At 39.9% G+C, this 17,597-nt stretch overlaps 1 protein-coding gene across 2 annotated transcripts; it reads right to left on the reverse strand.

Annotated features, from left to right (window-relative positions):
- Positions 1 to 1,406: 1,406 nt before the first annotated feature.
- ATP6V1D (ATPase H+ transporting V1 subunit D) lies at positions 1,407 to 17,341 on the reverse strand. Of its 2 annotated transcripts, XM_052646681.1 has the most exons (9): positions 17,198 to 17,341; positions 13,127 to 13,244; positions 12,278 to 12,357; positions 10,475 to 10,542; positions 9,705 to 9,749; positions 8,691 to 8,794; positions 8,051 to 8,117; positions 6,063 to 6,141; positions 1,407 to 2,109 (listed from the first exon to the last, which is right to left on the reverse strand). In XM_052646681.1, exons 1-9 carry the CDS (start codon positions 17,236 to 17,238, stop codon positions 1,968 to 1,970), a joined length of 744 nt encoding a protein of 247 aa, XP_052502641.1. In that variant the 5' UTR covers positions 17,239 to 17,341; the 3' UTR covers positions 1,407 to 1,967. The 2 variants fall into 2 exon arrangements, with proteins under 2 accessions (XP_052502641.1, XP_052502642.1); XM_052646682.1 differs by lacking the exons at positions 13,127 to 13,244; positions 17,198 to 17,341 and adding an exon at positions 12,630 to 12,696.
- Between the last annotated feature and the right edge of the window lie 256 nt (positions 17,342 to 17,597).

The following is a 17,597-nucleotide window of genomic DNA, read 5'->3' on the forward strand; positions in this document are numbered from 1 at the left end:
GGGGTTGCCCAGAGTCGGACACGACTGAAGCAACTTAGCAGTAGCAGGGGCTTCGCAAGAGATGCTAGTGGTAAAGAACCTGTCTACCAGTGCTGGAGACTAAACTCGGGTTTGATCCCTGGGTTGGGAAAATCCCCTGGAGGAGGGTTGGCAGCCCACTCCAGTATTCTTGCCTGGAGAATCCCACAGACAGAGTAGCCTGGTAAATTACAGTCCATAGGGTTGCAGAGTCAGACATGACTGAAGCAGTTTAACTTGCATGCACTAGGGTATCGGGAAGATTACATATTAGGCAGTTCATCGTTAAACCTATTTTCAAGACTTGCATACTTGATTGTTAGTTTCCCAATTACTGAATTTACACTGAGTCTGAGATTTTATTTTGTAGGTAGCAACAGGATTTCCTAAAAATCAGCTCCTCCAGGACAGGCCTTATGTGTTACCTTTACCCTAAATTTTAAATGTAGGAGAGGCAAAAAAGACTCTAATAATTCTGAACTTAGATTACCTGGATTTAAATGGGACTCTCCACTTTCTAGCTTTTTAATCTAGGACCACTCAAGCTCCTTATGCCTCAAAATTTTCTGTGAAACCTGGGATTAAAATAATATGTACCTCTTATGGTTGTTGTGATGAAATGATATAAACAAGGATCTAACTGGCACAAGTAAGTTGCTTTGTAGCAGGTGTTAAATGTTCACAAAATTACTTGGTTAATTTAAAAGCCAACAGGGGTTTCATGGTAAAGAGTCCACCTGCAATGCGGGAAACATGGATTCAACCCCTGGGTTGGGAAGGTGCCCTGGAGAAGGCAATGGCTACTTACCCCAGTAGAATTCCCGGAGAACTCCATGGTTAGAGGAGCCTGGTCCATGGGGTCGCAAAGTCGGACATGACTCAGCGACTAACATGCTTTTAAAAGCCTAGGCTGTGATACCAGTTGATTTAAACACAGTACTATTAAGGCTACTGTAATTTCATTAACCAAAAACTGCTCCATGGCCAATCATGTCAAAAAACTCCTGGAACTGAGTGCAGGAAAGCCTGAATAATGGATGACTCACACCAAATCAAGCTACTAAAAACCTCCATCACCTGATACAGCCACATTGCTCTCAAATGGGAATTACTGTTTTTTTCTTAGATTAGCAACAGCATATCAATAAGCTCTCCTAACTCTCTGGCAATCATGTATCAGTACCCCAAAATTCAACAATATCTCAGTAAGCTTATAAGTAAAACACTGAAATCTGAAGGATGGAGGAAGGCAGACTCCCACTTCATACACGGCTGTGGAGGAAGCTCTTTTTGAATGCCAATCCCATGTGCCAATCTGAGCATAAGAACAACACAACTTACTCTTAACAGTAAATTCATTAAAAAAGGAACAACTCATTTTTAAATCATTTTACTGTTTATACTGTAGTCACATTTGAATTGGCAGAACTGTTCCCATGACAGACCAGAGACCTGTTATTCAAGGAAAAATAAATGAAGGTTTCCCTAAAGCTTAAGGAGAGACGTCCCATAGTAACTAACACAAGAATGGCTGTAGCAATCTCAGACAATGGTGCCAAGGTGCGTGAGCAGGTAGGAACAAAGTGTGCTCCAGAGTAGTTGGCCTACAAATGTGTGTTGGCCTGAGAGCACTGCTGCTTCCTAAAGGGATTTTCTTACTATGTTCGGTAAGCAGATGACTTGTAACAGATGTAGAATTGAAGTAGGGTGACACTTCCACAGCATAAATTCTACAGGTTTCGGGACAGGTTCCACAAATTTCATTGGTGATTATTTGTTGCTTAATTATGATTCTGCAAAGGTAGATCCCATAAACAGACATCCAGGGAAATTTTACAACTGGTGAAATTCTTAAGCCAAAAAATAAATAGCCACACATAACAAACCTACACACCATGAATTAAAATGGTGACATGTTAGGCCTTCCGAAAGCACCAGAGCAGGAAAGCTTATTCAAACAGAAGATCTTCATCCTTCTCTTCAGCCAGGAGATTAGCAGGCTCCATCACCTCTCCAGCTGCTCTCCGCTGCTCCAAGTCCTTATCAGACTTTTCCTTAAGAATCTTTTTCTTTTCCTGTATTTTCTTTAACCTGTAAGATAAAGGAGGGAATTTTTGGAACAATGTTTTGGTACTAAGTAGAACTGATTTCTTCTAGTTTTGTAACAAGGATAATAAACATCTCTACAAAGTCAAACAAAATTATGCCTTTATTAATTTCAATTTTGGTAATATATTTATGACCCTTTTTTTTTTTTTTAAAGACTTGATGTTGAACACACTCATGGCTCAAATGGTTAAGAATCTGCCTGCACTGCAGTTGGCCTGGGTTCAATCCCTGGGTCGAGGAGATCCCCTGGAGAAGGGAATGGCAACCCACTCCAGTATTCTTACCTGGGGAATCCCATGGACAGAGAAGCCTGGTGGGCTATAGTCCATGGGGTCTCAAGGAGTTGGATATAACTGAGCGACTAACACTTTAACACATTTTAAGCTAATAACTGATTGCAAAAGCTCCTATCTCAGGGTGAATAAACTTCGATATTCATGTGATGATACTGAGTATTCAGACATTAAAATTCTGGATCATTCAATTTGGATTACCGCAACTCTGCGTATCAACTGAAGAACTAAAATTTAATAATGATGATTATAAATCATAATCAAATGCTACTCAAGGTCCAAGACAGTCATGGCTTGCCTTCACTTTTCTTGCACTTCTCTGAACCTGGCACACTGACCCCTGCATACCACCTATGTGGTATGTATTGTTCCATAAATCAGGGTAAACTGGAAGTGGTCAAATAGGAGATGGCAAGAGTGAACATCAACATTTTGGGAATCAGTAAACTAAAATGGACCAGAATGGGCAAATTTAATTCAGATGACCATTATATCTACTACTGTGGGCAAGAATCCCTTAGAAGAAATGGGGTAGCCCTCACAGTCAACAAGAGTCCGAAATGCAGTACTTGGGTGCAGTCTCAAAAATGACAGAATAATCTCTGTTCATTTCCAAGGAAAACCATTCAGTATCACTAATCCAAGTCTATGCCCCAACCACTAATGATGAAGAAGCTGAAGATGACCAGTTCTATGAAGACCTACAAGACCTTCTAGAACTAACACCAAAAAAGATGTCCTCTTCATCATAGGGGACTGGCATGCAAAAGTAGGAAATCAAGAGATACCTGGAGTAACAGGCAAGTTTGTTCTTGGAGTACAAAATGAAGCAGGGCAAAGGCTAACAGAATTTTGCCAAGAGAATGCACTGGTCATAGCAAACACCCTCTTCCAATAACACAGAAGAAGACTACACATGGACATCACCAGATGGTCAAGACCGAAATCAGACTAATTATATTCTTTGCAGCTGAAGATGGAGAAGCTCTATACAGTCAGCAAAAATAAGATCAGAAGCTGACTGTGACTCAGATCATGAACTCCTTACTGCAAAATTCAGACTTAAATTGAACCAAGTAGGGAAAACCACTAGGCCATTCAGGTATGACCTAAATCAAATCCCTTATGATTATACAGTGGAAGTAACAGATTCAAGGGATTAGATCTGATAGAGTGCCTAAAGAACTATGGACAGAGGTCCGTGACACTACAGGAGGCAATGACTGAAACCATCCGCAGAAAAAGAAATCCAAAGAGGCAAAATGGTTGTCTGAAGAAACCTTAAGAACAGCTGAGAAAAGAAGAGAAGAGAAGGCAAAGGAGAAAAGGAAAGCTATACCCATCTGAATGCAGAGTTCCAAAGAATAGCAAGGAGCGATAAGAAAGCCTTCCTAAGTGATCAATGCAAAGAAATAGACGAAACCAACAGAATGGGAAAGACTAGAGATCTCTACAAGAAAATTAGTGATGCCAAGGAAACATTTCATGCAAAGATGGGCACAATAGAGGACAGAAACTGTATGGACCTAACAGAAGCAGAAGATACTAAGAACAGGTGGCAAGAATACACAGAAGAACTATACAAAAAAGATATTAATGACCCAGATAACCATGATGGTGTGATTACTCACCTAGAGCCAGACATCCTGGAATGTTAAGTCAAGTGGGCCTTAGGAAGCATCACTACAAAGCATCACTACTACAAAAAAAGTGGAGGTGATGGAGTTCCAGCTGAGCTATTTCAAACCCTAAAAGATGATGTTGTTAAAGTGCTGCACTCAATGTACCAGGAAATCTGGACACCTCAGCAGCAGCTACAGGACTGGAAAAGGTCAGTTTTCATCCCAATCCCAAAGAAAGGCAATGCCAAAGACTGTTCAAACTACTGCACAATTTCACTCATACCACACGCTAGCAAAGTAATGCTCAAAATTCTCCAAGCTAGGTTTCAACAGTACATGAACCAAGAACTTCCAGATGTTCAAAATGGATTTAGAAAAGGCGGAAGAATCAGAGATCAAATTGCCAACATATGCTGGATCACAGAAAAACCAAGAGAATTCCATCTCTTGCTTGAGAATCTATTTCTGCTTCATTGACTACAGTAAAGCCTTTGTGCAAATCACAACAAACTGTGGAAAATTCTTCAAGAGATGGGAATACCACACCACCTTCCCTGCCTCCCGAGAAATCTGTATGCAGGTCAAGAAGCAACAATTAGAACGGGACATGGAACAGACTGGTTCCAAACTGGAAAAGGAGTACATCGAGGCTGTGTATTTTCACCCTGCTTATTTAACTCATATGAAGAGTACATCATGCAAAATGCCAGGCTGGATGAAGCACAAGCTGGAATCAAGATTGCAGGGAGAAATATCAATAACCTCAGATATGCAGATGAAACCACCCTTATGGCAGAAAGCGAAGAGGAACTAAAGAGCCTCTTGATGAAAGTGAAAGAGGAGATTTAAGAAGCTGGCTTAAAAAAAAAATCAACGTTCAAAAAACAAAAATCATGGCATCCCCCCATCCCATCACCCATGGCAAATAGATGGGGAAACAATGGAAATAGTGAGAGACTTTATTTTCTTGGGCTCCAAAATCACTGCAGATGGTGACTGCAGCCATGAAATTAAAAGACACTTGCTCCTTGGAAGAAAAGCTATGACAAACCTAGACAATAGTATTAAAAAGCAGAGACATTACTCTGCCGACAAAGATCCATCTAGTCAAAGCTATGGTTTCTCCTATAGTCATGTATGGATGTGAGAGCTGGACTACAAAGGTGGCTGAGCACTGAAGAACTGATGCTTCTGAACAATGGTGTTGGAAAAGCCTCTTCTTGACAGTCCCTCGGCCTGCAAGAAAATCAAACCAGTCAATCCTAAAGGAAACTGGTCCTAAATATTCACTGGAAGGATTGATATTGAAGCTGAAACTCCAATACTTTGGCCACTGATTTGAAGAACTGACTCACTGAAAAAGACCCTGATGCTTGGAAATATTTGAAGGTAGGAGGAGAGGGGGATGACTGAGGATGAGATGTTGGATGGCATCAACGATTCAATGGACATGTATTTGAGCAAGCTCTGGGAGATGGTGAAGGATAGTGAAGCCTGCTGTGCCGCATGCAGTCCATGGGGTTGCAAAGAGTTGGACATGACTGAGCAACTGAACAACAACAGCTTTAAATGTGAGCCTGCAGCCTGCCAGGCTTCTTGTCTATGGGATTTTCCCAGCAATACTGGAGTGGGTTGCCACACCCTCCTCCAGGGTACCTTTCCAACTCAGGGATCGAACCCAAGTCTCCTGCATTGCAGGCAGATTCTTTACTGCTGAGCAACCAGGGAAGCCTTCCCTTATGAGACACCCACATAATCACTTTCATTTGAAAGAATTACCAATGCTATTTCTAGTTTCTCTGAAGGGCCTATGTTTTCAGAGACACCACATTTTAGTTATGTGCAAAACTTGGCACAGATTTGTCTCCACAGCCTTTGGCAATATCATCTCTTGCTTCTTACCAGGAAAAAAAAAAAGTTGTGCTAATTCTAAAGAACATAAGCCAACAAGTCTCAGCAAATCGAGTCTTTGGAATATGGATAAACAAAAAATGACCAGTAACTTCCAAATCCAACAAACCTGTAGAACTCCTCTCGCTCTCTCTCATCCAGCTCTGTGATGATATAAGCAAGGGTACGTTCAATCCGGGGAATGATGACTAAGGTTTAAAAATATATATGTAGTCAGAACTTCAAACCTCCTTTTTTTAAATTGCCAGTGCTCATTTGTACAACAGTTACTTAACCATAAATGTACATTTAATGCAAAAAACAAAAACAGAAAAGTAAAATGAAGTATAATCCCACCACCCTGGGTTAACTATTATAAATATTTTGGTATACATCCTGTACTGTCTTTTCTATGCACAGGTAACATTGGACCATGATATATACAACACAATATACTGAATTTATATGAATATATAACACTGAACCACAAATTTTATTTTAAATATAACAGCTATCTACTGTTAAACGCTGGAACACTGAACAGAGGGAGTACAGTAAGTTGAATTTTCTGTCAGTCATAGGTTCAACTTTACACAGAATCTGTTTACTCTGCTTCTAGAATGTGAGCTCCTTGCGAATTGGAACTTAAACTCATTTTGTTTTGCTTGCAATTCCAGGCATGAGGCTGGCACAAGCAAGCAGTCAGGAAATGTGCTTTGAGTTTTTAAAAAATGAGATAACTTCCTCTTTAACACTAACAGATGACAAGCAAAATAATTTCCCTGTTGCTCAAAGTCTGCTACTTTCTTACCTTAAAATTAAATAAATGTTTCTTTAATGAAAACTGAGCCTTTTAAGGAAAAAGTGCTTTGGCAACATTAAGGAGTCACAGTCAAAGTCATAAGGCTTTCATGCATAAATCCTATAACATATGCATTTAAATCTAGTGTTGACTGTTGCTGTTCTCACCTAGTCAAGAATGACGCTATACCACTGCACAAACATTGTGTTAGTGATAAAAAGTAGGGACAATGGTGCATTAAGAGAGATGGAGGATAAAGGCATACAATAGGAAAACTTATTTTGAGAAATCAAGAATAGGAGGTAAGGCCTAAGAAAGATTTAAAGTTAAATACAGTAAGTCCTCTACATAAGAACTTTCACTGTGAACTTTCAAAGATACAAACGTGCGTCTCATGTCTAATGTACGTTGTCGCATGCATGCATGTGGCTGTGCTTTTGTGTACTGTATTGTACAGTAGAGTACAGTAGCACAGTATATTTCAAGCCCAGGATTTCTAGAAGCCAGTGTAAAAGCAATGATTGCTGTAGCTGGTACAGTACTCCCTAAACACCACTGGATTGTTTTTTCAAGAGTAGACAGAATTCAATCCAGCAAGGAACCTGTGCCATCAACGTCAGGCTTGAGTGAAATCAGCTTGCCCTCCGCCTGCTACTGCTGACGATCCATCTCCCACCTACCCTCCCTCCTCCAGTTAGTAACTCTTCCTGCCTGTTCATTTGATGCCAGCTGTTGCGCTATACTACTGTATTTTTCAAGGTACTTTAAGATTAAAAATGTCTTATTTTTCTGTTTGTTTTTTGTGTATTATTTGTGTGAAAAGCATTACAAAGCTATTACAGTACAGCACGATATAGCCAACTGTTAATTTGGTGACCCAGGCTAACTCTGTTGGACTTAGAACAAACTGGACTTCAGAATGCACTCTTGGAATGGAATTCATTTGTATGGAGGGGACTTACTATACTTCACATGTTCAAAAAGATTTATCACTCAATCACTGGAAAGAACTTACAAAAACATTAGGGCTCTTGGGAAATAGTTTCACCTTTTATTAATGAATAACCAGAAATTAATAGAACATTCCACAGTTTTTAGTTCACCACTCTCCTCTAACTCCCCCACAAGTCATTCACATACTTCTATGAGATGATTTATGAACACTTATCCGTACTGACCCTCTGCCCTTCTCACTGTGGACAGGGACAACATCTTAATCAGCAGGCAGTCAGTGCCTGAGTCCTAGCAGGTCTGAGACAAGAATGGAGGCGGGGACAAAAGGGTAAACAAAGAGCTTCAGAGCAGCTTAAACTCACCATGTTCAATAGCATTTACACGCCTGTTGGTTATCTTAATAGCTTCATCCAAAGTAACAAAGGAAGTCTAAAATAAGAGGATAAATTAATAATGTAGGCTCAAAATTTTCTTCCTAATCATACCCTGGCCACTTGCCTTCACTCAGCACTCGTAGAAAACATTTGGAAACCAAGACTACTACTTCTCAACATACTTAGAAAACAGAAGAGCCTTATGAGATTTCCACAGAGCTAACATGACTTCCATTCTATCAGAATTCATTTACTTCAGACTCACCTGAAGTTATAAAAATGGCAAGAGAAAGAGAATCATACACTAATGACCTAGACACATATTAACTGACCACAAATGGGAAACAAAGGCTTTCATGCATAAATGCTATAGCATATGCATTTAAATCTAGTGTTGACTGTTGCTGTTCTCACCTAGTCAAGAGTGACGCTATACCACTGCACAAACATTGTGTTAGTGATAAAAAGTAGGGACAATGGTGCAGAAGCCCCCATTTCAGAAATCAAAGCATCTCTGGCTTGTTTCACACAGGCATGGCAACAGTTTAAAGTACTAAGTGCAACATGCTACGATTCAGGATCTGAATCTCCCCGACGTGACTGACAGATATCAAACTGCCGGACTTACCTGCAGTGAAGCCAGTTCCACCAGTAGTTCCACTGCTTTGGCATAATTCCTCTTCAGTTTAGCCAACTGTTCCCCACCTCTGGCTAAACCAGTCAGTTCATAACCTAAAAGAACCAGTCAGACAACATTTGCATTTAGAGTGTAATCTTCCCCATAAAATTCCCAAAAGATGGTAAGTCAGAATTAATACCAAAGACAGAAAAACAAATTTAGCAACCCTATTCAGTGCACACACAGTGCCCAGTTCACTCCCCCAAACCATCGTGCACGCCGCTGTTGGCACGGGGGCACTATTCTAACTATAGGGGAAGCTTCTGACTAAGCTTCACGTGCCCAGCTTGTAGACTATACTGCCTGCTGCCCCAGTACAGTGACAGTCTATTAATAGGTGATGCTCTAGAATGCTTCTTCATTCAAGCTGTACTAAATATTCTATGTGAACCAATTAAATAGGAGAGCTAAAGAATATTTTTATTTCTATGAGAAAGAGCTGATTACTTTGGAAAGGCTCAACAAAGATGTATTACCACCTAAAACATGCTGTCAAAGTAGGAAAAGTGGAAAGTTATAAAACTGAGGATGGGCTGGTTATAAAAGTTTAGGAAGATTCAGCATTCAGGTTGTATCACAGTGTCCAAAAATTTAAAGAGACCCAAACTATAAATTACAAACAATGCATTATGGGTTTCGTATACAGAAAGACAACATGGAAGTCTAATTAATGGATTCATACTCAAAGGTCAAGACTTTGTGTTTCTAAAATTTGGAAATGACTAAATTTCTAGGTGGAAATAAAGTATTTTAAGCAATGTACAATGTTTTACGAATCCACACAATAACACTTTTTTGATTTACTGATAAACTATTGTCCCAACTGTATCTGATAAGAAGGCTTACCAACACTGGAACTGCTGAACTCTAATAAGATCTATCTGTCATCATTGTTCAGAATAAGGTTCATTTAAAGAGATACTAGAAGAATCCAGAGACACACATAAGAAGTTTCACACTTACTGTCAGTTCCTTCATGATAATGTTCAAATACTGGCAATGTAACACCTGTTAAACAGAAACATTTATGGATTCACGAAAACATGTCCTTGAAGTATGGCTTCTTAACCATGGTTTCCTGTTCCTTTTTCAGGAAATATTCAAAAGTCAAGAGATTGCCTGGAATCATAACTTGTTTCAAGGAATGAATTTAGGAACCTGCCTTCTTAAGTGTTCATTTCTATTCCAAAGTCAAGTTATCCTTAGTAAGGGATCTGGTTGTTACAATGTTTGTTTTCTTTCCTTTCAGCTTTGAAGTATACTTAATACGTACAAAGCTGCACATATTTAATGTGTACATTCTGATGAGTACAACATATGCGTACACCCATGAATACCATCATCCCAATCAAGGTGATAAACATATCCATCACTTCCAAAAGATGTGTCCCTTTTCCCACGTGTGTGTTAAGAACACTCAAAATGAGGTCTACTTTGAGTTTCTAAGTGTAGAACACCAAATTATTAACTGTAACTACAGACTGTGCAGCAGGTCTCTAGAGTGTGTTTATGCTTAATAACTTATTTTATACCCACTGAATGGCCAGCTCCCCATTTCCCCTACCCCCATCCCCAGGCAACTACTAGTTAACAACAGTTTCAACATGTAAAGCCAATCAACTTTGTCTAAGAAGAAAAGATTAACTGGGCCATTAAGATCTTGCTGTATAAATGGGTTGATTTAAAAATGTTATCTTTTCTCTGCCAAGAGTTTTAAAGGGTTGAAAAGTTACCTGCTACATTATCTTTCTTTGCTCTAATCTTCACTTGGGCCTTATTTACATTTTGGATAACTGTGGTGCTGCAGAAAAAGAAAAGGCCTTGATTTAGTTACGTCTTTCGAGAAGTAAACCAGCAGGAACCTATAAAGTATTTCAACATGAGCGAGATTTCACAAATACGTTTTGATGACTGTCTTTTTTCAGAAAAGGAAACAATCACTACTACCAAAGGAGGGCCTCAGAGAGCAAAGTATGAACAACATTCAAACATTAACCATAAGAATACAAAGAATGGTTTTAATGTACATGGACTGCTTAAGTTTTCAATCAGATATGTGGTGCGTGGATGTGGCTTTAAGGAATTCTATTCCACTGATATAATTAGGAGAAAACCTTCCTTCCTTTCGGGTTTGCTATCCAACCTTCCAGGTTTGGCTGAGCAGCAGTTCAGTTCCCTTACCCTGGAACCTATCTAACTTCCATCTGGCTGCACCTGACTCCCCATTTGTTACCATCACAAAATAAAGTGTCTTCCCCATAACCACTCTAAAACATTTTCACATGCCACTTACACACTATTTATTTCCTCCCTCTCATGAAAAAGGCAATGCAAATCGTTATCCTACTAATGCTGGTGAGTATTAAAGTCTACTACTTCAAAAGGACTCACGCCCTTCAAGCTGTAAGACTGTCCATAGGTAATGTTCCTAGATAACACAAACTAAGAATGGAGGCATTGTGTCATTGGTAAAGAAGACTAAAATAAAAAACCCTGAAAATATCTTCCACTTCTGCCCCGAACAGTAATTTGACTTCAGGAAAGGACTGAACTTACACTAAGAATCACAATGCTCACCTGGTCTACCTCACAGGCTTATGGGGAGAATCAAAGGATGTTATCTAAACATACGTAAACAGTAACTAAGCCATTTTGTACACTTTGTAAGGCATACATTGATAAATGCCATAAAGTCCATGCTCTTTAAACAATTAATTCCATTCTTAAAAATTTTCCTAAGGAAATGATTCAATAGAAATAAATATATAAAGATGTTCATGGCACCTTTTCTAATATTCTGAAAATCACCCCAAAGGCCCATCATTACAGGAAAACGTTAACAAATTATCATACATCTAGAGAAAGATTATGCAGCTGTGTGAAAATGAGGAAACGTTTATGATACAATATGCTGTATGTGTGCACACAAGCATTTAGTTGCTCTGTCATGTCTGACTCTTCGAGACCCCATGGACTGTGGCCCTCCATGCTCCTCTGTCCATGGGATTTTTTTAGGCAAGAACACTGGAATGGGTTGCCATTTCCTTCTCCCGAGGGATCTTCTTGACCGAGCGATCGAACCCATGTCTCCTGCCTTGCAGGCAGATTTTTTACCTGCTGAGCCATCGGGTAAGCCCTTATTTAGTTTTAAAAAAAAGACTATAAAAATAGAGGAGAAGGGGGTGACATAGGATGAGATGGTTGGATGGCATCACTGACTCAATGGACATGAATCTGAGAAAACTCAGGGAGACAGTGATTGACAGAGAAGCTTGGTGTGCTGCAGTTCATAGGGTCACAGACTTAAAAGAGTCTGTGAGTTGGACATGACTTAAGAGACTGAATAACAACAACAATAAAATATTAAGTATCCTGTGCCCGAAGGACTATGTAACAGATAATGTACATTAAGGTGACAGAAGTATTCTTATTATACCATTTGTCTTTAATGCTTTTATATATATATTAATTAAAAGTGGCTTTAAATGAAATTTTGAACATGAAGGCACTTTGTTTTTCAAAATATCCCACTTTACCTGAAGTCCCCTGCTGTGAACTTGGCCTCAGCAAGTGAAAAGGCAGCTTCTCTCATCACTTCACCCATCAACATTTTAGTCTGGAAAAGCATAAATCAACACCTGATTCAACTTGAGTTTTTATACAGGGAAAGGTGGTATCATAATCATGTCCCTTTAACAACCATCAGTGTTTCATACCAGGTGTACATGTAAATATTGATCTGGTAACAGTAAAATAAATACATCTAATTTTGCTTGAAAGGTTTGATTATGGATACTAACAACATGGCAAAATCATAAGTTTTATTATTAATATATTACAATAAAGACACTAAAAAATTGAAAACTAAATCTTTACTGAAAGGCCTACCTTATTCCTGAATGGGTCCATGGCAATTTGTTCAAATTATTACTCTTTTAGATTCACTATACTGCTGTCAAAATCCTAATGGCACAGTGATTCTAAAATAAATCTGGAAGACGTAATGTTTGAGAATACCCAATAATTTTTTTGAAAGAGAAGACAAACTGGGACAGGGGGTTAGAAAGTTACCAGACAGGCCAGAGAAGCAATTATAAGAACACAAGGGAAAGAGCACTTCAGGCAGAAGGAAGAGCTAATGCAAAGGTCCCAGAGTAGGATGTTAGAAAAAAGCTCTAAATGAGACCAGAGGGGCAGGCAAGGGCCAGAACAGATCAAGAGGGGCTTGGGGGCAAGACTAAAGAGTCTGAATTTGATTTCATGACCTTTCTGAAACTTGTTACATTTATAACAACATTTTTAGTTTTGAAAAAAAAATATTAACAGCCATGCTGGATTTCCCATAGATACTTTTAAAACACAGTTTTAAGCGAACTTCATTCTACCTCTATTATCTTCTTAAGGATCTGTCGAAATCGAAGAGTTAAGGCATCAGATTTTTTCTTCAGGAGGTTTCGACCTGTCTGTGCTCCTTTCAACCGAGCCTTCATGATGGTCTGTGCCCTATGTAAACAAAGGCAAGAAACTTAAGATAAAAATACTTCCCTAATATGCTGTTAAAACCCTGCTTTATCTGTTGATGTCACGGGCCCAAGAATATACAGCATTTATGGCTGACAGGCTTAACTGGTTTCTCAGTATTGTAGATATCCACCCTCAGTGTTCCAAAAGTGAGGTCTTTTTCATATAAAATAGTAACAATCCTTTAATAAGTATTTAATAAATTAGTAGTTATTAAATCAGAATAAACATGTAAAGAGCCCTATTTTATTTTGTCAGCAGTTTACTTACTTGATTTGTGAGTTATAACAATATATGTGTTTCCATTAAGGATTTAAAAATTCTGCCCATTAACAGATAACAAAATTTGAAATGCACTTATCTTCAGAACCAACAATTGCACTTTAAGGGACTTATGCCACTGACTGACTCCCACATGTACACAAAAACCTGTACAAGGTTAAGGATGAGTACTCCAGCCTTATTCGTAATAGCAAAAGGGTGGAAACAAATGTCCGACAAATCATGGTTCATCATACAACAGAATGATATGCAGCCAGTAAAACAACAACAACAACAAAAAACCAGGCAGACCGCATGTATTCCCAATATTACACTGTCTTAGTTGCACAAAGTAAGGGATACATGTGCTTATATAGATACAGAGAACAGTTCTAGAAAAGTTCACAGAAACTGGTAACAGTTTTCTTTGAAAAATAAGGCATTTACTTTTTAAATGGAAAAAACGGATTTACTCTTGACTACTATACTGTTTTACCTTCTGCATTTTATACCATAATCATTTCTCACTTTTTCCATTAAAAGTGTGGCACGGAAGTGTTTTGATATCACCAATGAAGACTCTACTACCAACCACTTTATTAATTTGTAAATGACTCTACATAACAAATGACACATAAGTAAACACTCCTGAGAAGTGACAAGCCACTGAAGTCTCCCTACCTCATTACAATCTTTTCCCATCAGAAACCCCCAAACCGAAGGCAAGAAAGCAACAGCAAAAACTGACATTTCTGTTCTTGCTACCATATGCCAGATAACATTCAATAATGAGGAAGAAAAGGTGGGTGGTCAGATTCAATAACAGACTGAATGACATAGTTAGAATAATTTAAGGGGATATAGTTTCATATGACTGGTGTTATAATCAACTGCAAAATAACTTTTACTAAACTTTTGGGTAAATTCTTAGATTTTGAATCTTCTACCATAGGTCAAAGTTTACTAAGACTATTCTGTTGCTGGAAAGGGCTTTAGACATTATCTTGCAGGACAGGAAAATGAAGCTCAGAAAAGTAAAACAACTTTCCCACAGTTGCTCAGTGAAGAAAAGGCAGAGCAGGAACCTGATCAAGATTTCTGACTAGTGATTTAACCAAGACTCAAACTAAGGCTCAAACCTAAGTCCTCTGTACCCCAACCTGTGCCACACTGCTTCAGCTACAGATTATAAACCACCTCAGGCAAACAGTTCTGTCTTTGAAAAACTAGCTATTTTTCAGCTATTTTGTGGCTGAAATTGAAATTGCACTGACTAGCCTCATTTTGGAGGTCTACCCAAGTGCAGCTGGTTGTTTCCAGCCTGAGTAGGCGCTATGCTCCCCATTGTGTACATTTAACATACCATGTTGTTGACACTAACCACCAGAATTTGGGTTCAATGAGTTGAACCAAATTTAAGTCAAATCCTAGTATTGCAGATTGCAGCAAGTCTACAGTGAAAAGGTGAACTGTTTGTGAATTCATGTTAATTTTAATCTATATTTATTTTCTGGTGAAATAGACAAATTTTAATTCTTGAAACTCAAAGAGTGATTTGCCCGAGGGCCTACAGTTAGCACGTAGTAGAACCTTGATGTGACTGATTTCTGCAGACGCCGAATCCTTCGTGCCTCTTTTGCTTTCACTCTGAACTTGTTTTTGCTCTCTGGTGCCTAAGGAGGTGACAGCGCCATCTTACAGCATAATACAATAAGGTGAAAGTGTCTGAAACAAATCACTAGTGTATTTTCTAGCCTAGCTCTTAAAAAACTTCTTTTATAAGTTTCAAAGCTGCTTGGCCCTACAAAAAATGCTTGACCTTCAGCTAGGATGATGACTTTGCTTCCAGCTGAATCAAACACATCTGACTACATGACAAAGTACCTGCTGATAGGCCTTGGGGAAAATATTTAGAAGAGCAGTTACTTCCTGCACCCGATTTTCCTCTAAATCAGCAAGCTGAACACTCTCAAACAGCAAATTGTCACCTCCCCAAACCTATCATTTATGTCTAAGCCCAAATAAGAGTATTCTCACCTCCTAGTCTTAAAGTAAAAACATCAACAACAAAATGTTAACATTCTGACTACTACCAAAGATAAACACAGCAAGACATTAATTAAAGCGGTGAAAAGAGACATTATTCAGTAACTGCTGACAGCAGGGTAAAGAGCTGAGCTTTCCGATGGTGCACAGGTGATTAGGCATTTTAAAAGGAGTAAGTGGACAGGATCTGGAGAAGAGAAAAATTCCAAAAGGTTGAGCAATGGAAATGCCAGCAGGCCAACTGTGTCTGCTAGCATGCAATTAAGGGAGGTCAGAGGCACAGCGAAGGTGTTGCCTATTTGGGCAGATGAGCTTTCTTAGGCCAGCATTTTACTGGGTGCTGGAGTCATCTCAGGAACACAATCTTAGGCGCCCAGAAACCAAGCTAGAGTCCGGTGGTCTCTCAGTGCAGAGGTTTGGATGGAGTCAGGGTCCTAAGTGCTGGGAGTTCTACAGTCCTCACAACCCTAGGGTATTCCTGATCTTTATCTATTTACGAAGGCACTGCCTTTCTCCACAACTGACTGGCTTCCTACCTACGGCAAACAGCTATTAGAAAGTCAATAGATAAGGTAAAAACCAAACAAAACCCCCTTCATTTCATTAAAAGCTGTAGCCACCCAGGAAGAGACAGAAATCTAGGTTTGGGGTTTAAATAAACTCTTATTTTAATCGTCCTCAGATTCTCTGAGAAAAGTCAGGAAGAAGAAAAACAACACAGAGATAGGGCCAAAATCAAAAGATCTAACTGTCAACGCAAAACTGAGTTTCTGCTCCTCAGTGAAAAAAGAGTAAGAGGAGAGCGAGAGGGCTAATAAGAGCAATCTTTATCTTCCACACGTTGTTAGGCACATTTGATAAAACGTCAAAACTTCCTCCTGCCGAAGAATTTAGACCAAAAGAGAAAGGAGACCACAACCGAATAGATTCCACGGGCATGGGTTCATTCAAACAACATTTTTTTGTGGACGATTAACAATCAAGACATCTCTCATCTTGGAGAGAGTTCCCAGTTCAGTGGTAAATGTACATAATCTTCTATCCACTTTACAGTGAGATGGACGATATTAACATAATGGATACTGAATGAGATGCAATGGTGATGGAACAAAATGAGCGCCTCAGAAATTCAGGGATAGCTTCCCACCGCATGTGACATTTCAGGGGATCTTGCCAAGAAGAACCTGACGCCCACGTTAGGGCGATTCAGCCCCCCGATTTGGCCTGCTTCACATCGCAGTCAACTTCCCTTCTCAAAGCATTTATCAAACTTCATCTCCTGGTCTATATCATCACTGAACTGTGAGCTCTATTCTGGAAGCAGTAGCGACAAATCACAGTTATATAAATCCACTGCCCGGATCAATAGGGAATGTGGTACGAATGGCCCGATTAATGACTGAAGTCGGCGGACCTCCACAAAAGTCAGCAGCTCGGGCTGGACTCTGTCCAGTCTGGTTCAACTCAGAGCAAAGGGGCTCGTCAGGGAGCCTTGCCCTGGACTCAGGAAGAGACCTGAGAGCTCAGGATCGGCCCAAGATACAAGGAGCCCCGCCGCTCTAGGGTAATGAAGGGACAGCGGCTCAGGAAGGTGTTCCTGAACACCTGCTCGTTCCATTTTTACTTACATTCGCGAGGGAAAGATTTCAATTCGGTCTTTGCCCGACATTCTGACAATGACTGTTCGGCTCGGGTTCCTGGCCGGGCAACCGTGGCTGCAACAACCCAGCCACTGAGTCTTTCTCTACAGGAGTCAGCTGGTGTGTCACGTGACCCCCTCCCGTTGCTAAGTGGAAGCCAGGCTATACAGCCTTCACTTCCCCTTCCGGTCGGTTCGGGTGAGGGCGGGGGTATGGGGAGGGCGAGGACAAGAAGAAGGCGATGCCCGGATGTTGAGGCCGCGCACCCCGGAATCGCCCCCTCATTTCCGGTTCGCCTTCTAGCCCCTCCCTTTCCACCTCCCAGGCTGCTGCGCTCGGTTCTGCACGCGCCGAGCGGAAGAGCAGGTAAGAGTACACTCCTTCTCTT

This window comes from Budorcas taxicolor, chromosome 10 (assembly GCF_023091745.1).
Source record: "Budorcas taxicolor isolate Tak-1 chromosome 10, Takin1.1, whole genome shotgun sequence".
NCBI classification, from domain to species: Eukaryota; Metazoa; Chordata; class Mammalia; order Artiodactyla; family Bovidae; genus Budorcas; species Budorcas taxicolor.

Bases quoted from the DNA above. Each gene is read 5' to 3' on its own strand.
- ATP6V1D (XM_052646681.1), bottom strand. From the start codon at position 17,238: ATGTCGGGCAAAGACCGAATTGAAATCTTTCCCTCGCGAAT. The intron at 10,543-12,277 runs GTAAAGTGGGAT...CTTTTTCTGCAG, and splicing joins TTCACAGCAGGGGACTTCAG to CACCACAGTTATCCAAAATG. The intron at 9,750-10,474 runs GTAACTTTTCAA...TCTGTTTAACAG, and splicing joins AAAGAAAGATAATGTAGCAG to GTGTTACATTGCCAGTATTT.